Here is a 27,309-nt window from a genome sequence, read left to right as displayed (position 1 = left end):
TGACAAGGTGCCAAGAGAGATACTTTGGTGGGCAATGTTGAAGAAAGGTATCCCACGAAGGTATGTAGACCTAGTTAAGGATATGTATCGGGATGTGTCAACAAATGTGAGGACATGCGGAGGGTTGACAAAAGATTTCCCTATTACAATCGGATTGCATCAAGGGTCTGCATTAAGCCCTTTTCTTTTTGCAACGGTTCTAGATGAATTAACTAGACCAATTCAAGATGAGGTTCCATGGTGTATGCTGTTCGCAGATGATATCGTTTTGGTGGATGAGACTAAGGATGGGGTTAATGTCAAGTTGGAGCAATGGAGGCAAAGGTTGGAATCTAGAGGGTTTAAGCTAAGTCGGAGTAAGACTGAATATTTGGTATGTCGTTTTGGCACTCAGAGGGGGACAAGCAATGAAGTGGTGAGTTTGGATGGAAAGGATTTGACCATGAGTGAATGTTTTAAGTACCTAGGGTCGATCATCCAGAAGAATGGTGACATTGATCAAGACGTGACCCACAGGATTAAGTCAGGGTGGCTTAAATGGAGAGCGGCCACGGGAGTGTTATGCGACCGCAGCATTCCCTTAAAGTTGAAGGGAAAATTCTACAGGACTGCCATAAGACCAGTGTTGCTCTATGGTACAGAATGTTGGGCTTCTAAGAAAGAGCATATTAAAAAGATGGAGGTTACGGAAATGCGCATGTTAAGGTGGATGTGTGGAAACACTTTAAGAGATAGAATCAGAAATGAGGTTATTCGCAAGAAAGTAGGTGTGGCGGGCATTGTAGATAAATTAAGGGAAAATCGTCTGCGTTGGTTTGGACATGTAAGACGGAGACCCGAGGGTGCACCGGTGCGAAGAGTGGAAGAGTGGGACCATGGAGGGATTAAACGAGGAAGAGGGAGACCAAAGATGACTTGGTTGGAAGGAGTGAGGAAGGATATGAAGTGCATGGATTTACGTGAGGATGAAGTTTTGGATCGTAAGGGATGGAGGAGAAAGATTTATGTTGATGACTACACGGAATAATCAAATTTGGTTCATGTTAGCCGACCCCACTTTTGGGATTAAGGCTTTGATTGATTGATTGATTGAGTAGAGCTGTCAGTTTCTGACCCGAACCGTTAAACCCGACTGTTTCGAACCGATCCGAAAAGGAACTGAACTGTTTAAAACCCGTTTTTTGGAAACCGAAAACTGACTCGACCCAATTTTTTCCAAACCGAAACTGAACTAAATCGAATTTGTGCAAACCGTTACTAACCCGACCCGTTATCAAGCCAAACAGTTACAACCCGAAACTGAAAGCAACCCAAACCGATTACGTTTAAACCCGATAGTAACCCGACCCGTTTTAAATCGAAAATCGTTAAAACCCGATAAAAATCCGATAAACCTATATCGTTCCAACCCGTAACCCGTTGTGACCGGACCGTTTACGACCCGTAGCCCGTTATGACCAAACCGTTTAAAACCCGTAACCCGTTATGACTGAGTCATTTACAACCTGTTACCCAATATGTTTATGATCTAATCTGTTTCAACCCACTACTCGATAAACCCAACTTATTTATGACTTGACTTGATTATAACATGACTCGTTCCTACCCATTATATGACTAATTCGACTCGATAATCATCCGACTCAATTTTAACCCGATATGATTTGATTAGAAACCCGTTTCAAATTGGGTAAACTCGTTTTCAAACCAACCAAGTTCAATCTAAACCGATTATAACCAAAACGATAATGGTTGGACCCGATTTCACCCGATCTATTTTGAACCGAAACCCATTTTCGAACCGACCCAGTTAAACCCAAACTGATTATGACCCGAACCAATTACGACCCGTCCTGATTAAGACCCGAACTGTTTTTAACCGAAACCCACATTAAATGGGCTAAACCCGTTTTCAAACCGACCCAGTTCAACCCAAATTGATTATGACCCGAACCGACTAGAACCCGACCCGATAAGGACCCAATCCGAATAGAAACTGCAATTAAAAAAACCAAACCGAACTGACCCGATAATTTTCAAAACCGACCCAAACCGACCCGTTTATTATTTCAATCCGTTATAAACCGACCCGTTATAACCCGAAACTGATAAACCCAACCCAAACCAGAACTGTTTAACCGAATTGATACCCCCTAGTCTATAGGCATGTTTTATTCGCCTTATGCTCTACAATATTAAAATGTAAAATGTAACATGTTCAAAATTGCATTTATATGAGATAATACTTTGTAAAACTATTCAAATACTCGACTATTAAAATTAGTCATATAAAGGTGGAAACCAAACTAGACTACCTTTGACCTAGGTCAAATTGGCCCTTGTTGACTATCTCTAATTAATTATCAAAGTACACTTCAAAATTAACACATTTATTGATTTAAGTTAATCCTTGGTACATGCTAAGTACATGATATGAGTGAGTAATGGAAAACATCTTTAACCTTCACATACAAAGTAAGATACATAAAATTACACATATGAAGCCCAATTTATTCCAATTGGGCTAAAAGGCCCATAACCCTTATTTATTTATTTATAAACCCCAAATCTTCTTCCATATAATATGGTCCAACATCACATTTATTCATCCAAATACATTGCAGATTACCAAGTGCTTTCATCACAAGGGTAGCATTCCTCTTGAGCAACATCAGTAATTTGAACTCCAGTATCATAAATAACTCCAGGTGTCCAATCAGATGGTAGTATTACTTGAGTCCTATAATAGTTGAAATCTTCATCACCTGATTTCACCAAAAACCCAAACCTCAATGGGCCTTCTGGCACACGATTTGTTTCCCATACAGCCCCATAGCTATGCTTCAATGTTCTCCAAACGCGTTGCCCCACCTTTATACACACGTTATAAAAACTATTACATTCCCAACATTCCCTGTGTTTCTAAATAAGTGCAACAATTTGACCATGCAAGAAATCGAAAAGATGATAAAGATTAAATTAGAGGTGTTGAATTTTACCGTGGCTATGTCAACAGCATCAATCTGTGTTTGACCACCTTGGTATAAGATTGTTATGGCAAGATAATAGGGTCTTTGACTGTACTCTTGGACTCGTACGGCTAGGTTTCTATTTTTATGAACACAAGGTACCCTAAATTAAAAAGCTCATTAGTTTTTGTTACAATTAATCATCCAATTAGTCAAAGATATAAGAAATAAAATAAAAAATGTATGTTTCTAAGGAAATAACAATCTAACCTCTTATACTCAATATCGACTATGCCAAGGTTCAGGAGATCCTGTGATCTACCGTGGTTAGCCATGGCGACGAAAGCATCCTTATTAAGAACAAAGTCTGTCCTATTATCACCTTGACGTTCAGTTAAAATCACCGGAGTCCCTTCTTTTTTGCATAGTGCACCATTGTTGCACCTTACCTGTCATAAAAATACTTTGCATTATAAGTATATACGAAGTATATGTCAATTCTTAAATTAAAAACTACTAGTCGTACAATACTGTTAAATGTCGTATGACTTTCAATTAATTCAAAAACACGAGCAACTTTAACAAAAAGGAGACAAACCTTAAAGCAAGCACCACAACCATAACCTCCTTTGAAAAGGGAAGGAAGGCCAGAAGCAAGTAGTCCACCATTGAAATTCCAAGCTAAAGGTCCATAACCACATCCTCCAGCTGCATTATTATCATATTAGTCAAAATTTACATATGAAGTCTGAAGTAACAAAAAATGAAAACAGAACAACAATGCTACTAGTAAGGAAGATAATTACAGTAGATTTGAGAGGTGTAAGTTGCCTTCGATTGGTGCAAGCAACTATCACAAGCCGAATTAGCAGATGAAAAGAAAATGAACAAGAAAAAGATCAAAACGAATGTTGCCATTGCTTTAGCTACTTGTTAACCTTAATCTTATTATTAAATACAGATCAATGAGATGATTTGATTATGGATATGATGATGAGAACCATGCATTATTTATAAGTGCATAGGGCTTGTCCATCTATTCATATACTCACATAGGAGGGATGACAAGTATATCAATTGGCGGCGTTGCCATTTTATATAGAAACCAGGTGCAAAATCCAAGCTACATGTTACAAGTGAACCCAGGGAATGAAATTAAAGAAACGTAATTTGACTTTGCACATTAGTGTACAACAGTTTACTTCATTACTAGTGACATTAAAGTTAATATAATGGGTTTGTGTGTTACTTCGTACTAATTGTTTAGCAAAACTTACTCACTTGCATAGTTGCTGGTTTCGTAGTTTTCTGAGTCAATAAAAAATTATTTAGTTGTCTTAAAGTTCCTTCTGAAATCATTGTTTTACGCATACATTGTACTCCGTACGAAGTCAATGGTTTTAATACCACTAAATCAGGGGTTAATGAGGTTAATTATAATGTATAAATGCAAACTATATTGATAATTAAAGGGAGGTTCGTCAACTTTCAAGGGTAGTGCGTAGGGTGTTCCCGTGTTCTACCACTGAGTTATATTCCATAGTCAGCCTACCGTTCTGTTTCATAACCACGAATCAAGTTGTTTGGATCATGTTCGATTTAGGCCAAGTTTGTTCATATCGTATTTGTGTCACACAATTTGAAGGGGGACAAACTCGAGTTTATTGGCAATCAATTACTGCCTCTGTTTCATACTATTTGCAACAATTAGACATTTATCTTCTCTACCTTATGCCAAATCGTTGCAAATAATATGAAACGGAAGTAATATTATTACTAACATAAATCAAAATAAAAAATTTCATGCTACTAATCTGAGGCGGGTCTGATAGAGAATATCCATAGAATATTCTCATCTTAGGTTTAGGATATATTTTGTATAAGATTATCTTTGATATCTATACATATCTTATGTTACATAACATGATTAGGTTTCTCATTGTAACCCTATAAATATTGATCAATGGAAATCACTCTAATCGAGGAGTTTAATATTATCTGACATGGTATCACAACTTAGGTGAGATCTTGGGATCATATACAAAAAATTCTCACCCTGCCGGTGGGTTAGAAAATTAAACCCACCGGCGGGATATACAAAGTTTTTTATGCTTCCGCAAACACACATATAGATTTTTTTTTTCTTTTCTCAAAGTTTTTTTTTTTAGAATCTTTATGTAACCTTGCGCCTCCTACCAACAGTAGCAATCGCGAAAGCCTCCTCCATCGTTGTTGGCAATCTCATACACTACCGCCTCCCACTACTGGCAGTAACCACATCTGCCAACCTACTCAATAAGGTCAACTTTTGCACATCTCTTTTGCTATCAAGTTTGCTCCTTTTATTGTTGCAGCACTTGGAATCTTTGTGGAGTATTAATTCTTGCTACCTGGTTTCTCTTTTGAGAATTGATTAATTTCAAGCGGTGGGATTTAATCTTTTCTTGCGCAATTTTATTTGTTTTTCTTCAACTGTGATTTCACGTAGTAGTGTAGTGTCTTCTCCCCGATGATGGTTTGATCCCTTAACTTCTTCTTCTCTGGATCTGCAACTTAGCCCAAGCCTGTGTGCGACTCTTCTCCTTCTCCTCCGGCCTAGCAGTGCTTATCTCTACTCTACGTAGGTCGTGGCTGTTGCTTCTCATTGTCATCATCGGCACATGTCTACTACTTCCCTTTTGATCATGGGTTACCATACTATCCTTACCGCTCGATGCGTGATTCAGATCCAGTCTGAGCATCCGATTTTCTCCAGCTCCGACTGTGGGGGTGTGATAGAGAATATCCATAGAATATTCTCATCTTAGGTTTAGGATATATTTTGTATAAGGTTATCTTTGATATCTATACATATCTTATGTTACCTAATATGATTAGGTTTCTCATTGTAACCCTATAAATATTGATCAATGGAAATCACTCTGATCGAGGAGTTTCATATTATCTGACAGGGTCATCAGTCTGGTGAGCTGAGGTCTGATGCTGATCCCACCTCAATTTTGTAAACAAGATCATTAAACTTGGATCCTCCCAAAAATAGCCACTATATTAATGAGGATTTGATCATCAAAGTGGACACCCACAACATAAAAACAAAATCACATGAACCAAATCACAGATTATAAATAACGCCAAAATCTCATTAAAACATCAACCTAATATCAGACAATTATCACAGTTACAGCTGACATTTAATTAAGTGATGACCTTCAAAAACTTGAGTATATCCTTGTACATCGCTGTTCGCCACATAAACACAATCACACAAGTATGAGGGGCATTTTGGTCATTTCACATTAAGCCATGAGTTGCAAACCAATTCAAGGTCATACAAGGAGGGGAGGGCAGGGCAGGGGAAAGTGACTTACAAAACAACTCCAAATGCAAAGAAAGAACAAACCAGGAGAGAAAAGGCAACTCATAAGTCTCATATCGCAGCGCGCCGGAGTTGCTCCTGGCTACAACTGATGCAACAAAATTCACATCAGAAGATGACAGTTTCCATTTAGGTCATTAGGAGTGAAAACAGAATAGAAGTGATGGCCAATACTAGCAGGATCATATGAGATCTATCATATCATTCATTCGTTCATATGAATAAAGCCTTACAACTTAGATTGGTTGACAAGTACTAAGAGACACAAAAGAGTAAATTAAGTTTCATTACAGGCATACAAAGTCAGATAACAACCATGAAATATGATATGAAACCAACTCTTCCATCTTCAGCCTTTTTTTTTTTTCTTTTGCTACAACTTTGAGCTCTCATAACAAGTACGGAGTAGTACACGAAAATCTTCAGGCACACAACACTACTACTAAAAGGAGATCAAAGCGACATGATCATTTCCATGGTTTACAAGGAGTGCAACCGTCTAGAGCAACATCCTTAATTTGCACTTTGGAGACATACATGACACCAGGCTTCCAGTTCGCGGGTAAGACTTCATTGGTGTAAAAATACTGAGCTTTGAACCCTGAGTTTATGGAAAACCTGAACATCAGTTTCCCAGTTGGAGCCTTGCTCGTGTCCCAGACTGCCCCATAATTTCGGCTCATGGGAATCCAGTTACTTGCTTTACCAACCTATTTACAGAACATAACATATACAAGTAAAAGTTAAATGTCTACTATTCTTTTGCCAAGAAAGTTCATCCATAACATAATCAGGAAATGTAGAGGATTGCTTACAGAAGCAACTTCAGCTCCTAGGATCGTGGTTTGACCGCCTTGGTAGAGGATTTTGATAGCCAAATAGTTCGGAGGTTTGCTAAACTCTTCCACTCGGATAGTCAAATTTTGACCTTTGTAATTACAGGGCACTCTGATGCATATTCAACATCAAAATGTTAGCATGCATTACTTTGTAAGCCACTTCTTATGAGAAGTATTAGAGTAGTAATCAATAGAGTTGAAAGATCATTCCCAAAAGCAAAAACCAAAAGAAAGAAATAAAAAAGTTGAATGATTGCTATGTTGGTTATCTATATAGCAGCAAGATCAGCCTCTTGCCTGAAATTTCGGACGAAATCTCAATACAATGATTAAGGTTACAGAAAGTAGATATCACACATTCACACCAAAAAGGAAGATCAAAGTCCTATATTCAAATTCCGCAAATTGTAGCAAGACTTTGGTAAAGTGCACAATTAACAATTTGCCACTGACTATTAGGCAACTAGCTTAATAAGCAATGAAATTCTGAAATAAACATCTAATAGATCAACTTGTATTTTCTCAAAATTTACATATACAAATATGGAAAACCCTAGCTAATTCATATAAACATGAAAATTTGGACAAATAATTGACAAAAATGACAAGTTTATGAATAAATAGTGGCAAAAGCTTCAGTTAATGATGATTGTTACCTCTTGTATTCGACATCAGCAATTCCAATCTGTTCAAGTAGTCTGTCTTTGCCAGGCAAAGCCATTGCCCTAAAAGCTCTGCTACTTAGCACAAAATCAGTGGTGTTGCTCTTATCAGTGTGAATATCAGTCACAACAATTGATGTGCCTGTTGTACTGCAAACACCTACTTTCTTGCATCTTATCTGATCAACATAACAACAAACCACTTCACTTTATCTACTCCGAATTTAGCTGTCACATTACTAGTTCAAATTACGCTATCATCGCCACTGGCAATTGTTCTAGAAGATCTTAGCAATTGTAACTTTTAATCACATTTTCACACAATTAATTTCACTGTAACACAAAAAGTACCCAAATTTTGCACCAAAAACAAAGATAAAAAGGGTATACCTGAAAGCAAGCACCACAACCTTCACCTTTCTTGTAAATTATAGGAAGAGCAGCAGCAACATGTCCACCATTTAAGTTCAGAGCTAATGGACCATACCCACATGCTCCACCTACATTGTTTCAACAAATTAAAGGTTACCCACTTCATTTTTTGCCAAATTCTCATCTGGGTTGTTGTTAATTGAGCCTAAGTTAAATTATAATTCATCTGGGTCTTTAAAAAAATCAATCTAAGGAAAAAAAAAAACTTGCAAATAAAATGGAGAGGAAAATTACCAGAAAGGCCTTTAGAGCTAGCAAAGAACGCCTAATCACAAAAACAATCAAACTTTGTAAGAGAAGTTACTATGAAAAAGTTAACTTTCTGTTATAATCTTTTAGAAAGCATGCTTAAAACAAAGGAATAAAAAACCATATTAACTACTACGAGTAGTAGGACTAACCCAGAAAAGTAGGTCATGAGAGAGAATCCTAGTGAGAGAGAGTCTCCACCCCCTTCTAAACAACAACCACCTACACTAGCATCCCCTACTCCCACCTCCACCCCTGTTTCTACCCCTGTTTCCTCTTCTACCCCTTACTCCTCCAACCCCATCACCTCTTCTACTCCTTCTACTCACTCCCGCAACCAAACCCAGCCTCCTTCTTTTCTAGATGCACTTAAAAATAAGAACCAGCCACCTTTAGCTTACTCAAAAGCAGCTACTTCACCTCCTTCCTCCTTTAATGCGGAGACAGAAGTCTTTCTACCCATTGATGATCATGAATACAATTCCTTATGTGATGACTGGCTTTCCTCAATCATCTCAAAGCCCTGTGGGAAATCTTTCTCAACAGAATTTTATGTAGAACATCTTAAAAAAATTTGGAGAAACGCGCATCCGAGCTCTACCTTTCCAATTGGTAAAGGATTCTTCATCACCAAGTTCAAACACCGGGAAGACTTGGACCAAGTCCTGTCAAATGGACCTTGGTTCATTAATGGGGCGTTCATCTATGTGGAAAGATGGACACCAGGTTTCAAACCCTCTGGCGCTCCACCAAACAGAACAGCGACTTGGGTGGAGTTGCCAGAGCTGCCGGCTGAATTCCACACAAGCTCAATGCTAGCCAAAATAGGGAATTCCATTGGTTCCTTTGTCAAAGCTGATGCAAACCGAGGTATCAACTTCTTACGAACTGCCAGATTACTTGTCCTGCTCAATGATGACCGGCAGAGAAAGAACCATATTTGGCTAGGGAGAGTGAAACAAGAAATCTGTTACAAAGACCCTACACAGAAAAAACCCAACCCTCTTCAACCACATAATCAGACCTCCATCACCAACAAACAACAGCCTAATACCCCCGCTACCACCGGCAACGCCCAACCGTCTTCTACTCAAAAAAATTCTGCTCCAAAAGGCCAACCAGGGGAGACTGATTCGTGGCAATTGGTGTCCAAAAAAAGTAACAAATTGTCTCTATTATCCACTGGATATACACCTCAGTCAAATGGGACCCACCAGTTAATAAAAAATGCTCCTCAAGTGAATACGACGAATTTGTTTAATTTGCTCCAAGTTGAAGCTGAAGTTGAGGGGCCCACCATCAATTACATAAACTCTGAAAATCCTCGGATTTCCCTCGACCAAAAATCCTTCCAAAATCCTTCTATCATCTTTCCCAATTTCTTTACAGACCTAAGCCGCCTAATTGCGTCCTGTCATCTCCGATGTCAAATCGCCCCTCCCCAGTTTACCTTCCCAATACCCGGCACTTCGCCAAAGAACGACTACCCTCCTCTCACTACAAAATTTCTTACTACCCCTACCCTCACTCTCTCCTTACCAAACTCAAAAAACCCATCTCTTTCTCCATACCACCTCCAGAAAAATGGAAAACCAACAAAAAAAACGGGAGAAAACCGAAGCCCTCATCAGAGCGATTCAGCAGCGCCGCCCGGCGAAAAACCCGGTCACGGTGATTCCCTGTCATGCGAGGAACTTAATCACCTCAACAAAACCCCAATTCACCCAAGCAGAAACATTGTTCAACCTTCAAACTTTCTATGTTCAGGGGATCTTGGGCACGTGGAATGCACTGACCCCAGGAGTTGTCCGACAGATCCTTCTAAACCCAGCAGCAACTGCTCCGATGTTCACAAACATCAAGACAGGAGATCTCGTGGATCCGAGAGTACTAGTCCCAGCACACATCCCTTCTCTAGCGGATGTGACTTTGATGTGCGAGCCTGTCGGCATTCTCCTCAAGTGGTGGATAGGGGAGTTACAGAGGAATTACTCGGGGATGGTAATGCCTTGGGAGCTACAACTTCTATCCGACCCGGAGCCCGTTCTTCCAAAAGAGCGAAAAGCCCTATCGATTACAGACGACTGGCTTGTGGTCCAAACCGTCGCCGGAGCAAACAACGTCAAATGGCTTCACCTGACAAGACAGGCGACGCAACTCCAACTCCACGCTGGATGAGGGATAAAAAAGAACTCCACGGTGGAAATGTCAGGGATCAAAATCAAGTCCAACACTCTGGAGAAATTCAGCCATTACTCGGGCCTCTATGTCACTCTCGACAACGATGCGGCCTACGAAACAAAGGTGGAGATGACGAAATTCCCAGTGATAAAAGCGGGAATGTCAATCCTACTCTGGAACGCTAGGGGAATAGCTCGTCAGGGGTTCAAAAAGAACTTCCGACAGCTCTTGAGGGATCACGACCCGGAAATCGTGATCCTTACGGAGACTAAGGTCAAAAAATCAGGGGTAGAAGAGATCATTGACAACCTCCCCTTCAACTCGTTTGAGGTGGTTGACCCGGTGGGTTTATCGGGTGGGATCCTAATTCTCTGGAACAGTGGTGTGAACTCGGTGACTACGGTCAGCAAGGATCGCAGATTTATCCATGCCGTTGTACAGGTAGCTAACACTACTCCCTTTTTTATGTCAGTAGTGTATGCCAGTACCTCCTTTAATGCTAGATTAGAAATGTGGAGTGATTTTCGGAATTTAGCGCCAACAGTTAATCTCCCGTGGTTAATGTGTGGCGATTTTAACGAAATTTGTTTTGCCCATGAGAAATGGGGGGGAAATCCTCACCCCATTAATCAAATGAGGGCTTATAAAGAAACAATGGATCAATGCAATTTATTGGATCTTGGGTATACGGGTCACAAGTATACTTGGTTCAATAAGCGCAGAAATTCACCCATTTTTGAAAGATTGGACAGATTTTGGGCTAACCCCGATTGGATTAGCCAATTCCAAGAGGCCGTTGCACAAAACCTTCCAAGAATGTCGTCGGATCATAACCCTTTGCTACTTTCCCTTAAAAATCCGGTTCTAATTCCGGGTCAAAAACTATTCAGATTTGAACCTATGTGGATGTCCGACCCGGAATTTGAACCATTCATTTCTCAACAATGGGCTACGATCCATGACATTCTGCCGTCCAAATTGGCGGGCCTCTCTAAGTCAATCTCAGTTTGGGCCCAAAACCATTTTGGATCTCTCCAAAAGAAAATTCGAAGAGTGAGAGCCAGAATGGAAGGAGCCCAAATTGCCTTTCAAAATAATCCTTCCAATTTGTTCCTATTTGACTTAGAGAAATCACTAAATGATGAATTACACCTTCTTCTTGAACAAGAAGAGATGTATTGGGCGGCTAGATCGCGTACGGATTGGTTAATAAATGGAGATCGTAACACTCGGTTCTTCCATCTTTCATCTACCATCCGGAAAAAAAATAACAAGATAACCACTTTGAAAAATGAAGTGGGAGAGTGGTTGGTTGACCCTACTAAAATACATGATCACATTCTTTCTCACTTCTCCTCCCTTTTCACCTCTGACAATATCCGCCCTCCACAAATGCCCAACTCTTCCCAGCTCATTCATTGTTGTTCCATTCCCTCCCTTCTCGAACTCAAAGAAGCTGTTTTCTCAATTGGTGCCTTAAAGGCCCCGGGTGAGGACGGATTTCATGCTCTTTTCTTCCAACATTTCTGGAAACTAATCAATTATGACTGCCATTCACTAATCTCTTCCATCTTCACCTCAAGAGTCATCCCTCCAAATCTCAATAAAACAGTAATCTGCTTAGTTCCAAAAATTCGAAACCCAACAAAAATCACCAGTTATAGGCCCATTAGCCTTGTAAATACTTGCTACAAATTTGTGTCAAAGATCCTTGTTCAGCGAATTAGGCCCCATCTGAATTCAATCATCTCACCCAACCAAAACAGTTTCCTCCCCGGCCGTGGAACTGATATCAATTTTGTCATAGCATCTGAGATCATCCATGCCATGGGGAAGAAAAAGAAGGGTAGAAAAGGTGTCTTTGCCCTTAAAATCGATCTTGAGAAGGCGTATGATCGCCTTGAATGGCCATTTATACGCCACTGCCTCCTCTACTTCAACTTCTCTTTGGATACCATTGAACTCATCATGAGCTGTGTCACATCCGTCTCTTCCTCTATCCTAATCAATGGCCGCCTCTCTCAACCCTTTACCCCATCAAGAGGCTTGCGTCAAGGCGACCCCCTTTCCCCATACCTATTCATAATTTGCTTGGAATACCTCTCGAGGATGATCCATGAGGAATGTGAAAAAAAGAGTTGGAACCCATTTAGATTTAGGGGAGGGAAAACATCCATATCCCACCTTTTGTTTGCGGACGATGTCATCCTATTTGGCCAGACAAACAAAAAAACCCTTTTCTCCTTGAAAAAAACCCTCTCAGATTTCTTCAAAATCTCGGGGCAAAAAATGAATGATCAAAAGAGCTCCATCTTCTTCTCTCCGAACACCCCTACATCCTCAATTGATGATTTTGAACAAGAACTGAATGTTACAGCAACCTCAGATCTTGGCAAGTATCTAGGATTCCCTCTCTCTTCAAAAAAACCAAGCAAAAAGACTCTCCAGTTCTTAGTAGATAAAATAGGTGCCAAACTTGCGTCTTGGAAGAGCAAAACCCTCACCAAAGCTGGTCGTAACATCCTCATCCAGTCTACCCTGCACTCAATCCCAAGATATTTTATGCAAACCCTGTATTTCCCAGCTCAAATCTGTAAAACGCTTGACTCCAACTGCTCAAGATTTTTTTGGGGGAACTATGATGAATCTAGGAAGATAGCATGGCTATCTTGGGAAAAAATTTGCAAGCCAAAAGACCATGGGGGCCTGGGTTTCCTTAAACATGAGCATCTTAACCTAGTGTCTCTTTCCAAGCTTTGTTGGTCTATCTATAATAACAAGGGATGGGCAGCAAATATCTTAAGAGAAATCTACATAGATAACAAGGATAACCCCACCCCATTTAACAAGGGGTCATATATTTGGGTGGGTGTGGGAAAGGCTTGGAAATTATTCCAGAAAAGCCTTGCTTGGGAGGTGGGAGATGGCAGCTCTATAAATCTTTGGGATGAGAACTGGTTAACAAACCTCCCCCTTAGACTTTTCCTTTATGGTCCCATCAATTTCCATGCTACTAAACTCACTTTATATGAGATCAGATTTGCCTCTAAACCACATCTCGAGGATCTCCTTTCATTCCAACTAAGTGACAACCTCTTTAACCTTATCCATTCTATCCCTTTCTCAAATACACTAGATTCTCACTTCTCCACCTGGACTTACAAAGCCAAATTCGACTCTAAAAAAGCAAGAGCATCTCTACTTGATAGCTTGGGTGAATCCCGTCCTCCTCCGGATTTCAAATGGGACTTAATTTGGGGCTGCCATACCCATCCCAAAATAAAGTCTTTCTTGTGGCTACTTGTATGGGATCGCATACCTCACAAGTTCAACTTAAACAAAAGAATCCCTTCTGTCTCTCCAAATTGCCCTTTCTGCCCAAATACTCATGAAACATCAGCCCATCTCTTCATCCTTTGTCCAAGAGCCCAGCAATTTTGGGACCTTCTTCCCTGTCCTGCTACCATTAATTTCTCTGGCTCCTGGACTAACTGGTTGTCACAGAATCTCACTCTTTCAGCAGACTCTTCCCATGGAATTCCATGGAAAATGATTTTTTGTTTTGCTCTTTGGCACCTTTGGCTTAGAAGGAATGCTTGGACTTTCTCCAAACAAAACACCCCCCTAATCTCATCAGTCAACCAGTGCATCTGGGCTGCTTCAGAGTCTTACTACTGTAAACCAACCTCTGAAAGTCTTAAGCCCTCGGCTAAGCACTGGCTTCCTCCCCCCCCAAACTGTCTCAAAATCAATTGTGATGCCTCGTTCCTTCCTCACTCTAAGGAAGCGGGGTGTGCTGTAGTGTGTAGAAATAGCATGGGTGATTGGGTGACTGGTCTGGTCTGGAAAGGTTATCTTCCTACTAGCCACGATGCTGAGTTAAAAGCTCTGGAAATGGCTCTAACTCTAATCAGAGATAAACATTGGAACAATGTCATTCTTTGTACGGATGCTAAAAGGGCAGTTGAAGAGATCAAGGCAAATGAGTTTATCCCTAACTCTCCAGCATTAATCAAATCATGCAGGGACCTGCAAATGGACCTCCAAGTGGATATGCGCTATGAAGGGAGAGGCAGCAACGAGGTTGCAGATGTGCTAGCAAAGGATGCAAGGAAGAATTTAGAGGCGATGCACCAGATTTGTATTTTGATCAACCCTCCTCTAATTTGTAATGATGCTTTTGTGAGAGATAAAACTCTAAGCACTGAGAACTTGTCTTTTAATTGTGCTGGTGATGTCCCAGCTGCACATTGCTGTAACTTAACTCTTAACTAATTATGCATCCTATTCTTCAAAAAAAAAAAAAAAAAAAAAAGCAAAGAACGCAGCTTTTGCAAAGACACATTGGTTACAAGTAGGAGTTGCAGCAGAAGCTGATGAAAAAAAGAGGAAGAAGATGAAACAGAGTAAAACACCCATTTTTCAATTTTTTAGTGAGGGTTTATTTTAGGAGGGGGTTGGATTTGGAGACGGTGATGTTTGCTATTTATAGAAAGAATACAAAGTGAACACTGAGCAGTGAGGACTGAGGGAGAAAGTGGAGTACAGGCTATGATGGGGGTAAAATGGTAAATTCGTGATTATTTGCGATTAATTTATTCAAAGCATAGGTTTCTGATGTAGTGACAGAGACTTACCAAATGCACAAAGCGCGGGAAATTTACTTAGGAATTGCTTAAAAGCCAAATGATTTAAACTATTCACTAAGGGTCTGTTATCTTCCGTTGAAATTCAGTTCAGTTCAGTGCAGCTCTTAATTTATGTCTAATGATATTGCTAATGATATAAAGCCAAATTTCATTCTTTTAAGCTCTTATTACAACGACAACAACAACAACAACAACAACAACAACAACAATAATAATCAATAAGTAATAAATAATAATAATAATAATAATCATCAATAAATAATAATAATAATAATAATAATAATAATAATCAATAAATAATAATAATAATAATAATAATAATAATAATAACAATAATAATAATAATACTAATAATCAATAAATAATAATAATCATCAATAAATAATAATAATAATAATAATAATAATAATAATCAATAAATAATAATAATAATAATAATAATAATAATAATAATAATAATAATAATAATAATAATAATAATAATAATAATAATAATAATAATATTGATACAATTCATTGTTCAAATGGTTATTTTTTTTTTTAAATTTGTTTAAATGGGTTAGATACATGTAAGTGTTTTGTGTTCTTTTGTCATAATAATATTTTATTTTTAAATTAAATAGTATATGTGTTTAAAATGTTTAGAGGTTTCAAGTTTTTAATATATTTTCCATAAATTTTATAATTATATAGTATATTTTTCGTAAATATTTTAATATGTACATTTGTAAATACACATATGTATAGTAATAAATAATCAATAAATAATCAAAGATCACTAATCCGTAGTTAAAAATCACTAATTAATAAGTTCAGTTCAGTTCAGTTCAGTTCAACTGAGTTCAGTCAATCAGAACAGGCCCTAACTATATTACCCAAGCTAGCAACCTAACAGAGTAGCAGATTCTTTAACCATTTTAAAATAATTACAGCAGAGGAGAATGCATAAATGCATAATCCTAAAAGTCACAACATGGACAAAAAATTTAGGAGGGTCAAGATTTGAACTGCAACATCTTGTTTAAAACATATTCATAGTATACTTAACCAATGTACTACACCTGTAGTATATGCTTATATATATTTTTTTGAAAGGGTAGTATATGCTTATATAAGACAACATATTTACTTGCATACAATACTAAAAAAATAAAAAAAAAAAACTTGTTGACTCGAACCAACATTTGCCTCCATCTAGTAAGAGATAAAATAAAAAAACCAATCTTGCTTGATAACGATGGTAGGAAAGGTTATTAGCTCGAAGCCTCGAATCCACCATTTACGTACATATGCTTGTAAGTAGAGGCATTCCCTTACCTTAAGATGTAACATTTTTTCTTATACGTAGCATTTTTTGTTTTTTAATTGATGAAGAACTGAAGAATAGATATTCCTCTCAAATATGGAGTAACTCTATGCTAAGTTGGTAACATCCTAATGGGCAATTGAACATAATCTCATGCATTCCCATTTTTATGATCGAAAAGAATATACTCCCTCCGTCCCCTTTTGATAGTCCCTTATGGGCAATTTCCACGGGAATTAATAAACACAAATAAGAAGGTTAAAGTACATTGAAAAAGTAAATTGACATTGGATATGCAAAAAAGTAGAGAGAGAAATCAATAAAAGTACATGAAAAAACAAAATTTACATGGAAAATTTAAATTTGCACAAGTATTGTTGCAAATTGGTGGGAGTTTTAGTAAAAAAATTAATATTAATGGTTGTTGGAAAAAGCAAATGGGGTGAACATTATGGGACTAAAATTTGCCCATAAAAGACTATTAAAAGGGGACAGAGGGAGTATAACATAGCAAAACAGCTCTTTTAGCCTTCTACATAGAGTCAATAGTAGTATGTAATCCAAGTAGTGTATGACAATTTGGAAAGAATTCCTTAGCTTCATTAATTAGCATTGATCAAAATGATCACCTATGGCTATGAGTTGGGTGGCATTAACTACAAACTTGTATGTGGCTACACCAACACGTGACTTTGCCCAAATTTGGAGAGTCTGTTTTAATATGCTTGTCCTTAAATGAGTTTAATCCATAATCTCCATATCAGCTAGTGTCGACGAATATGACCAAGGAAGGTTTAATAAATGAATAAGACAAACCATCATTTTTAATAGCTAAATTATACACGAAAATTATTATGACAACTCCATAATTTTTTACTTTGTATGTTGTACAGAACTACAAATCATGTAAAATGAAACGAATTAAAGATTATTATTTTAAATAGTTTTCATTTGGTTCACATATGAATTAAATTTCTACATTAATTCCTATTTCATGTGAACACATGAAATGTTTAATAATGGTACAATGATAGAAATGAAGCTCATCACATCCGGATAATAGTAATACATGAAGTTTGAAACCGATGGAGCCACCTTAGCTTGTGCCTTGGGATTTTTTGCTACAATATTATGAGCTTCAGTAACAAATTTATTGTATACCACCCAAAAAAAAATTACATGTAAACACACAACAACGTTACTCAGAGGAGATCAGCGTAGCGTGTCCGAATTGTTTCCATGGTCTACAAGGAGTGCAACCGTCTAAAGCAACATTATCGATTTGTACACTTGTGTTGTATATGACACCAGGCCTCCAATTCGCTGGTAAGCCTTCGTTAACATAGAAAAACTGTGCATCGAAGCCGGAATTGATGATAAATCTAAGCATCAACTTCCCGGTTGGGGCGTTGTTTGTGTCAAAGACTGCCCCATAATTTCGGCTAAAGTAAACCCAGTTACTTGGATGGTCAACCTATATGTATGCAAATAAAAGGCAAAAACATATTGGTTGAAAAAGAGTTTAGAGATACTATATACTGGCAAATCATGCATGGTTTATTAGGACATGTAACGCTTAATTAATTGCTTACCGAGGCCACGTCTCCACCTAAGATCTGGGTTTGACCACCTTGGTAGAGGACTTTGATTGCTAAATAGTTTGGAAATTGGCTGAACTTTTCAACTTGGATCGCCAAGTTTTTACCTTTGTAATTACATGGTATCCTGATGCATATTGAATTAATGATTAATAGAGGGTAAATGTGCTATCTATCTCATCATGGACTATCCACTTTGTTTTCCCAATTAGTTGACTAATAAATCAAGCAATGGTAGTCTATATTACTTGGACTCTTCATTTCACCCCATGTACCAGTGTCGGACCCTCGACACTCGGACATGGGTATGACACCCGGACACTTCACTTTTAGTTCAAAATCATGGAATTTTTTCACAAAATAGTCGAGTCGGACGCTTGGACACGTACCCATGTTGGACATGGGTACCCGATTCCAAGTAACATAGATTATAGTTAAGTTGGAAAGACGTATATTTTTTCCGTCCAGAATTAATGATAAGATCACTTAAAATATCGATCAAATATAACACGACAACTAAATTTAGACAGGTGGAGTATACTTTTATGCAAATACAGATTGATAAACAAATAGATTAGTGATGGCACAAGTTTCGAATAATTATAAATAACGATGATCACCTTCTATATTCGACATCAGCGATCCCAAGGCGTAAGAGTTGCTTGTCTTTGCCAGGCAAAGCCATGGCCCTAAAAGCTCTGCTACTTAACACAAAATCAGTGGTGTTGCTCTTATCAGTGTGAGTATCAGTCACTACTATCGTTGTTCCTGTAGTAGTGCAGATACCACTGTTCTTGCATCTCATCTGCTCAACACAAAACCTCAGTCAATCTAGCTAGTACATCAGTTCGTGTAGCTTACTTCAATGATCAATGTAACTAAACATTTTCGCCTCGAAATCATGAAATCACAATATCTAGACTGTTTCAGCTAATGTACAATGTGAATTTTTGTGTTTTTAGTTTGCACTTCCCCAAAGACATCAACCCTCCCATTACAAAGGCATTTGTACATTCTACCCAATATAAATTCACCCGTCTAAAGTTAGTTGTCACGTTGCTAGTTCAAAATATTTAGCGCACCATAGATCTATCAATCTTAAGCTATACCTGAAAGCATGCACCACATTTTTCACCATTGGAGTAAATAGAAGGAATAGCAGCAGCAACATGTCCACCATAGTAGTCCAGAGCAACAGGACCATACCCACAAGATCCAGCTACATTAATTCAATAAATAAAAGGTTAGCAATGTTAATTTTCGACAAATTATCATCTGGGTTGTTGTTAATTAAGCCAAAAACAAAATTAATAATGAATTTGAGTTGAGAAAAGTGTGAGATAATTACCAGAAAGACCTGCAGAGCTAGAAAAGAAAGTAGCTTTTGATAAAACACATTGATTACAGGCAGCAGAAGCAGAGGAGAAGAAGAGGAAGATGAAACAGAGTAGAATACCCATTTTCAGGGAGATTTGTTTTGAGATATTGAAATTGGGATGATGATGGTTTCTATATATAGAAAGAAAATACGTAAAGTATTGTTTATTTTACTAAAATTCAGTGTACTTTCTTTAGTGGGGAGGAGACAAAGCAATTTCGCAGAGGGCGGGAAAAATAATTAACAAACTAATTGCTTAAAGCATGGCTATATTTTACAATATAAATAAATGATTACTCTGTATTTTTTTTAATTAATTATTTTATACTTTATTTATATTATTGATTTTTTTTATTAATTACTCTGTAATAATAATTATTTTATACTTCCTCCTACTGAAAAATTGTCATAATTAATCTTGAAATTTTAATAATTTTTTTAATGTACAAATTTTAATAATTAACAAACTAATTGCTTAAAGTATTGTTATATAGTTTTGATCATCATTGAGATGTACTCTCTTCATTTTTTTTTTTTTTTGACAGAAAGAGATGTACTCTCTTCATCGCCAAATAAAAATGACATTTACTTTTTGCATAATTTTTTTAAAAAGTAAATAAATGTAGAGTAGTTATTTGAAAGACATAATGATTATATATTTGTAATTCATTCGACATCAAGCTAATTTTTAATTCTGAAATACGAATATCACCTCGTGGCTCATATAATCAACATGTAAAACTTTTCTGTCCTTGCGGGGCAAAACCATGCCACTAAAAGCTCTACTACTATGTTTAAATAGATCCCTTCTTTTTTGGTAGACAAGAAGAAGGGTTACCCAAGGTTGAAACTTTTTATTAGTCAAGTTGGCTTGGGTTAGCGAGTTAGGCCCTTTAAAAATCTAAAGACAGAAAGGGGAGGAGTTACGGAATTTCACTCCAAATTGCCTCTAGTGAGAATTGATCTTCGTTAGATGTAAACTTTTCCAAGTATTTAGAGATCTATTAGTAGTACAATTAAAATGTCACAATTGATTACTAGCTTGGCCCGCTATACGAGATCTTATATGGAGTAATTCACATGTTTTACAAAAAGAACACCATCTAAAACACAGTGAAATGAGGAAAGGAACTCAAAAGCTAGAGTAAAATGATTTTCATGATACATTGAAAGACATACAAAATCAGATAACCAAGCTATTACATGAAGCCGAACCAGCCTAGCTAGCTTAGCTTGCGCCTTGGGCTTTTTTGCTACAATTATGAACTATGGTAAAACACACGAATTAATCATCCAGACACACTAACACTACTCAAAGGAGTGTGCACAATTTTATTTCCAGGTTGTACAAGGAGCGCAACCAGTTAAGGCAACATTATTAATTTGCACACTAGTATTGTATATGACACCAGGCTTCCAGTTTGCCGGCAAGGCTTCATTAACATAGACAAATTGTGCATCGAAACCGGAGTTGATGATAAATCTAAGCATCAGCTTCCCGCTTGGAGCGTTATTTGTGTCAAAGACTGCCCCATAATTTCGGCTCAGTGATACCCAATTACTTGGGTGATCAACCTATATATATGCAAGATATAGACAATAGAAAAAGCAGTAGAAAAATTAGTTTAATTAGACTACATTTTTGGTAAGTCAAGGTGTTATTAGAGCATGTAACGATTTGTTGCTTACCGAGGCTACATCACCACCTAAGATAGAGGTTTGACCACCTTGGTAGAGGACTTTGACAGCCAAAAAGTTGGGAAATTTGCTGAATTTTTCCACTTGGATGGCTAAGTTTTTACCTTTGTAAACACAGGGTACCCTGTTGCATAATCATCAACATCATTAGTGTTTATAATGTATATTACTATAATAAAAAATAAAAAAAAGCCACATATCATTTAAATACATAGTATACACTACTGTATATACTATATACACCTAATTGGACTTGGGTACATGTGCTACTGATTAAATATGGACTGATGAAAGTATAGTATAAACATAAATTGATACTGAGTAAATCAGTAGATCAATAATGTCACAAGTTTCAATCAATCTTAAGTAACGACTTTTACCTTTTATATTCGACATCTGCGATCCCAACACGTAATAGTTGTGTGTCCTTACCGGGCAAGGCCATAGCCCTAAAAGCTCTATTACTTAGCACAAAATCAGTTGTGTTGCTCTTATCAGTGTGAACATCAGTCACAACTATTGTTGTACCTTTGGTAGTGCAAATAGCACTGTTCTTGCATCTCATCTGCTCAACACAACGCCTCAGTCAATATAGTACTCGTAGCATCAATGATCACTTTAATTTAACTGATTAAACTCGAGTTGTCTTGATTTAGTTGTCACGTTACTAATTTAAATGATTTAGGCATTAAGCCTAGCATAGATCGATCTTGTAGTGAAACAGATAAGCAATACCTGAAAGCAAGCACCACATTTTTCACCATTGGAGTAAATAGAAGGAAGAGCAGCAGCAACATGTCCACCATAGTAGTCCAAAGCTATGGAACCATACCCACATGCTCCAGCTGCATTTATATATTCAACAAATTAAAAACTACCCTTTTTATTTTTTGACAAATTAACATTTGGGTTGTTGTTAATTAAACCAAAAACAAAAGATTACCTGAAAGACCATTATTGCTAGAAAAGAAAGAAGCTTTGGATAAGACACATTGATTACAGGCAGCAGAAGCAGATGAGAAGAAGAGGAAGATGAAACAGAGTAAAATACCCATTTTCATACAGATTTATTTTGAGATATTGAATTTGGGATGCTAATGCTTTCTATATATAGAAATTAAATGTAAGTGACATATGGTTTTTTTTATGTTACTCATATTTGTGGTACTTTCTTTAGTGGGAGAGGAAACGGCGTAATTTCGCAAAACGCGGGAAAATTAATTAACAAATCAATTGCTTAAAACATGATTAATTGATTTAAATAAAAGAAATATTCATTTAGTTAAGTTCAATAAATTTTCAGATTGGAGTAATCATTAATCTCACCCTACATACAAGTATGCAACTTTGAGAATCAAGGTTGGTCTAGTGATCATAGGCCCTTTTTATTCTCTGTAAGACGAGTTTGATTCACATCCCAAAATAAGTGGGATACCCCCCTACTTACAAGGGAAATTATGCATAGTGTAAGTATTCAATATTAAATATTTTTTTCTTAGAAAATTGAGAAGATATTTCTATGTAATTATAATAATAATTATTTTTGCAGGGAGTATTATTCAGAAAGGATTGTATTTTTATTAATTACCATTGATCACCGACGAAAGGGCATAGCAGCTACACGTGACTTTGTCTCAAATTGAGCAATCTATAAATATAGTGATTTTAAATTGATCAAGCCATTAATTAAGGTACAGTGTTTTCCATATACAAGTACTTAAAGTTTAATTTTAATGAGAGTAAGGGATAGCTAAGATGGTTAGAGCTATCCTTCCGATTTCAAGTGATTTTAGGATCGATTTTTATCACTCGTTATTATAGTCTTGTAGGTCTCTAAACACCAAAAAAAATTAAAAGTTAAAATGCATAATAGATAAATAGTGCAAAACTCATAATGTGACCAATAATATAGGAATACATAATTAAGACCATCCATGTGTTGTTTTGTTGGATACTTTTGGTGAACTATGTTTAGTCTTTCACATAAATTTTCCCTCTTTTAAAATAAATGTTACATTCCAGAAAGGTACAGTCACAAGTAGAGCTAATGAGCTATCAATTCGGGTAAATGGGTTGAGTTTGGGTCGGGTAAGGCTAGGTCGGGTCAACTCGAGTTGGGTCAATTCAGATTAATTTCATAATTTATGCGGGTTGGGTTTGGGTTGAGTCATGCTTGACTCGGGTCACGTCGGGTCATACTTCTTATCAGGTTTGGGTCGGGTTTAGCTCGGGTTAATAATAGATCGGGTTACATTCGGGTCGGGTGAACAATAATTCGGGTTTAATTCGGGTTTTCACGGGTTAAAACGGGTTAGGGTAATTCTCGGGTTCAAGTCTCCGATCCCAAGACAAAATGCTTTGATCAACAATAATAAGGTGGTCTAAATTGCATTTAAGATGATTTGAAATCGGGTCAAGAACAATTTGGGTTGAATTTAGGTCGGGTCAATAACAGTCATGTTAATTTCGAGTCGAGTTACTAACAGATTATGTTGAATTTTTAGGTTGGGTTAGTAATAGGTCAGGCAAAATTCGAGTCGGTTCAATAACAAGTCAGGTTGAATTTGGGTCAGGTCAATAATAAGTCGGGTTAATTTTGGGTCGGGTTTATAACAGGTTGGGTTAAATTCGGGTCGGGTTAGGAATGGATCGAGTTGAATTCAAGTCAGGTTAGTAACAAGTTGGGTTAAATTCGGGTTTTGACGGGTTAAAACGGGTCTGGGTCAATTTCGGTTCAAGTCGGGTTCGATGCAAGTTAATTAAATTGGCCGTTGTAAACCGGTAAAACGGTGCAAGTTGTAAACCGGTAAATATGCCGTTTAAAAGAAAATTGAATGGTTCCACACACCCAATTGGACTCCCTGGGGGTATTAGGGACCATAGTAAACATTTCGACAATTTTTATTTCTAGGCGAAAAAAAGTCAAAAAATTCCAAAATTGAAGGCTAATATCAACGCTTTTTGAGAAATTTTTGAGGTTTTGGGGCCCGGTGTCGAAAAGTCTTGAAATTCTATGAGATACATCTCGAGGTCATATAATGCCGATTGGAACCATATATGATCATTATTTGTTGTCATAAATGTTCATGGTAGGCTTGAATTAATAAATCGGTGCAAGTAGTAAACCGGTAAATTGGTCGTTTAAAGGCAAATTGGATGGTTCTACCCACCCAATTAGACTCCCGGAGGGTATTAGGGACCATGGTAAAAATTTCGGCAATTTTTATTTTCGGGCGAAACAAAATCAAAAAATTTCAAAATTGAAGGCTAATATCCACGCTTTTTGAAAAATAATGGAGGTTTTGGGGCCTGATATAGAAAAGTATTAATATTTTAGGGGATACATCTCGGGGTCATATAATGCCAATTGGGACCATATATGATCATTATATGTTGTCATAAATGTTTGAGGTAAGCTTGAGTTAATGAAATCGGCGCAAGTTGTAAACCGGTAAATTGGCCGTTTAAAGGCAAATAGGATGGTTTCACCCACCCAATTGGACTCACGGAGGATATTAGGGACCATGGTAAAAATTCTGGAAATTTTTATATCCGGGCGAAGAAAAGTAAAAACAAATCCAAAATTGAAGGCTAATATCCACACTTTTTGAGAAATTTTGGGAGTTTTCGGGGGCCCGGTGTCGAAATGTCTTGTAATGCTAGGGAATACATCTCGGGGTCATATAATGTTGTTTGGAACCATATATGATCATTATTTGTTGTCATATTGTTCGTGGTAGACTTGAATTAATGAAATCGGTGTAAGGTATAAACCGGTAAATTGGTCGTTTAAAGGCAAATAGAATTGTTCCACCCACCCAATGGGACTCCTGGACGGTATTGGGGACCATGGTAAACATTTCGGCAATTTTTATTTCCGGGGGAAAAAAAGGTCAAAAATTTCAAAATTGAAGGCTAATATCTACGCTTTTTAAGAAATTTTGGAGGATTCGGGGCCTGGTGTCGAAAAGTCTTGAAATTCTAGGGGATACATTTCGGGATCAATTAATGCCATTTGGAACCATAATGATCATTAATTGTTGTCATAAATGTTCGTGGTATGCTTGAGTTAATGAAACCGATGCAAGTTATAAACCGGTAACTAGGTAATTTAAAGGCAAATTGGATAGTTCTACCCACCCAATTGGACTCCCAAAGGGTATTAGGGACCATGTAAATATTTAGGCAATTATTATATTCGAGCGAAAAAAGTCAAAAAATTCCAAAATTAAAATCCCAATTGGAGGTTTCGGGGCCCGGTGTCGAAAAGTCTTGAAATTGTAGGGGATATTTCTCGGGGCTATATAATGCCGTTTGGGACCATATATGATCATTATATGTTGTCATAAATTTTTGTGGTAAGCTTGAGTTGATGAAATCGGGGCAAGTTGTAAACTGGTAAATTGGTCGTTTAAAGGCAAATAGGATGGTTTCACCCACCCAATTGGACTCCAGGAGGATATTAGGGACCATGGTAAACATTTCGGCAATTTTTATTTTCGGGTGAAGAAAAGTAAAAAAATTTCAAAATTGAAGTCTAATATCCACGCTTTTTGAGAAATTTTGGGAATCTTCTGGGTCTGGTGTCGAAAAGTCTTGAAATTCTAGGGAATACATTTCGCGGTCATATAATGTTGTTTGGAACCATATATGATCATTACATGTTGTCATAAATGTTCGTGGTCGGCTTGAATTAATGAAATCGGTGTAAGTTGTAAACCGGTAAATTGGTCGTTTAAAGGCAAATTGGATGGTTCCACCCACCCAATTGGACTCCTAGAGGGTATTAGGGACCATGGTAAATATTTCGACAATTTTAATTTTCGGGCTAAAAAAAGTCAAAAAAATTCCAAAATTAAAGGCTAATATCCACGTTTTTTGAGAAATTTGGAGGTTTCGGGGCCCGGTGTCGAAAAGTCTTGAAATTATAGGGGATATATCTCGGGGCCATATAATGCCGTTTGGGACCATATATGATCATGATATGTTGTCATAAATGATTCTGTTAAGCTTGAGTTCATGAAATCGACGCAAGTTGTAAATCGGTAAATTGGTCATTTAAAGGCAAATAGGATGGTTTCACGTACCCAATTGGACTCCCGGAGGATATTAGGGACCATGGTAACATTTCGGCAATTTTTATTTCCGGGCAAAGAAAAGTAAAAAAATTCCAAAATTGATGGCATATCTATGCTTTTTGAGAAATTTTGGGAATATTTGGGGTCTGGTGTTGAAAAGTCTTGAAATTCTAGGAAATACATCTCGGGGTCATATAATGTTGTTTGGAACCATATATGATCATTATTTGTTGTCATAAATGTTTGTGGTGGGCTTGAATTAATGAAATCGATGTAAGTTATAAACTGGTAAATTGGTCGTTTAAAGGCAAATTGGATGGTTCCACCCACCCAATTGGACTCCCGGATGGTATTTGGTACCATGGTAAACATTTCGGCAATTTTTATATCCGGGCGAAAAAAAGTCAAAAAATTTCAAAATTGAAGGCTAATATCCACGCTTTTTGAGAAAATTCGAATGTTTCGGGGCCTGGTATCGAAAAGCATTGAGATTTTAGGGGACACATCTCGGGGTCATATAATGTCGTTTGGATCCATATATGATCACTATATGTTGTCATAAATGTTCGTGGTAGCTTGAGTTAATTAAATCGGTACAAGTTGTAAATTGATAAATTGGTCGTTTAAAGGCAAATTAGATGGTTCTACCCAGCCAATTAGACTCCCGGAGGGTACTAGGGACCTTGGCAAACATTTCGACAATTTTTATTTGCGGGTGAAAAAAAGTCAAAAAAATTCAAAATTAAAGGCTAATATTCACGTTTTTTGAGAAATTTTTGAAGTTTCGGCCCACAAGTCCACAACCAATAAGTTAAGATACATTGTATAAGAATACAGGAAGAGAAATACTATTTGGAGAGAGATTAAAAAATCTAGCCAGCCTTACGACTTGGT

General features: G+C 37.3%; 4 protein-coding genes across 4 annotated transcripts; all 4 read right to left on the bottom strand.

Annotated features, from left to right (window-relative positions):
* Positions 1–2,375: 2,375 nt before the first annotated feature.
* Positions 2,376–3,961, bottom strand: LOC145560446 (expansin-like A1). Its single transcript, XM_081621699.1, has 5 exons — positions 3,776–3,961; positions 3,568–3,677; positions 3,240–3,418; positions 3,000–3,132; positions 2,376–2,871 (listed from the first exon to the last, which is right to left on the bottom strand). Exons 1-5 carry the CDS (start codon positions 3,885–3,887, stop codon positions 2,626–2,628), a joined length of 780 nt encoding a protein of 259 aa, XP_081477825.1. The 5' UTR covers positions 3,888–3,961; the 3' UTR covers positions 2,376–2,625.
* Positions 3,962–6,506: 2,545 nt separating this feature from the next.
* On the bottom strand, positions 6,507–15,166 carry LOC145560445 (expansin-like A3). Its single transcript, XM_081621698.1, has 6 exons — positions 15,035–15,166; positions 8,513–8,543; positions 8,237–8,346; positions 7,841–8,025; positions 7,161–7,293; positions 6,507–7,055 (listed from the first exon to the last, which is right to left on the bottom strand). Exons 1-6 carry the CDS (start codon positions 15,125–15,127, stop codon positions 6,813–6,815), a joined length of 795 nt encoding a protein of 264 aa, XP_081477824.1. The 5' UTR covers positions 15,128–15,166; the 3' UTR covers positions 6,507–6,812.
* A 2,462-nt stretch (positions 15,167–17,628) lies between these two features.
* On the bottom strand, positions 17,629–19,721 carry LOC145560444 (expansin-like A1). The gene is made up of 5 exons (XM_081621697.1): positions 19,610–19,721; positions 19,371–19,480; positions 18,882–19,066; positions 18,256–18,388; positions 17,629–18,137 (listed from the first exon to the last, which is right to left on the bottom strand). Exons 1-5 carry the CDS (start codon positions 19,719–19,721, stop codon positions 17,862–17,864), a joined length of 816 nt encoding a protein of 271 aa, XP_081477823.1. The 3' UTR covers positions 17,629–17,861.
* Positions 19,722–20,748: 1,027 nt separating this feature from the next.
* On the bottom strand, positions 20,749–22,441 carry LOC145560442 (expansin-like A1). Its single transcript, XM_081621696.1, has 5 exons — positions 22,281–22,441; positions 22,073–22,182; positions 21,718–21,902; positions 21,329–21,461; positions 20,749–21,214 (listed from the first exon to the last, which is right to left on the bottom strand). The coding sequence occupies exons 1-5, from the start codon at positions 22,396–22,398 to the stop codon at positions 20,972–20,974; spliced, it is 789 nt and encodes a 262-aa protein (XP_081477822.1). The 5' UTR covers positions 22,399–22,441; the 3' UTR covers positions 20,749–20,971.
* Positions 22,442–27,309: the final 4,868 nt, after the last annotated feature.

The sequence above is a fragment of the Chenopodium album genome, chromosome 9, assembly GCF_948465745.1.
Source record: "Chenopodium album chromosome 9, dcCheAlbu1.1, whole genome shotgun sequence".
Classification (NCBI taxonomy): Eukaryota; Viridiplantae; Streptophyta; class Magnoliopsida; order Caryophyllales; family Amaranthaceae; genus Chenopodium; species Chenopodium album.
The sequence above is the reverse complement of the archived record's forward strand: the minus strand, read 5'-3'. Positions and strand labels throughout refer to the sequence as shown.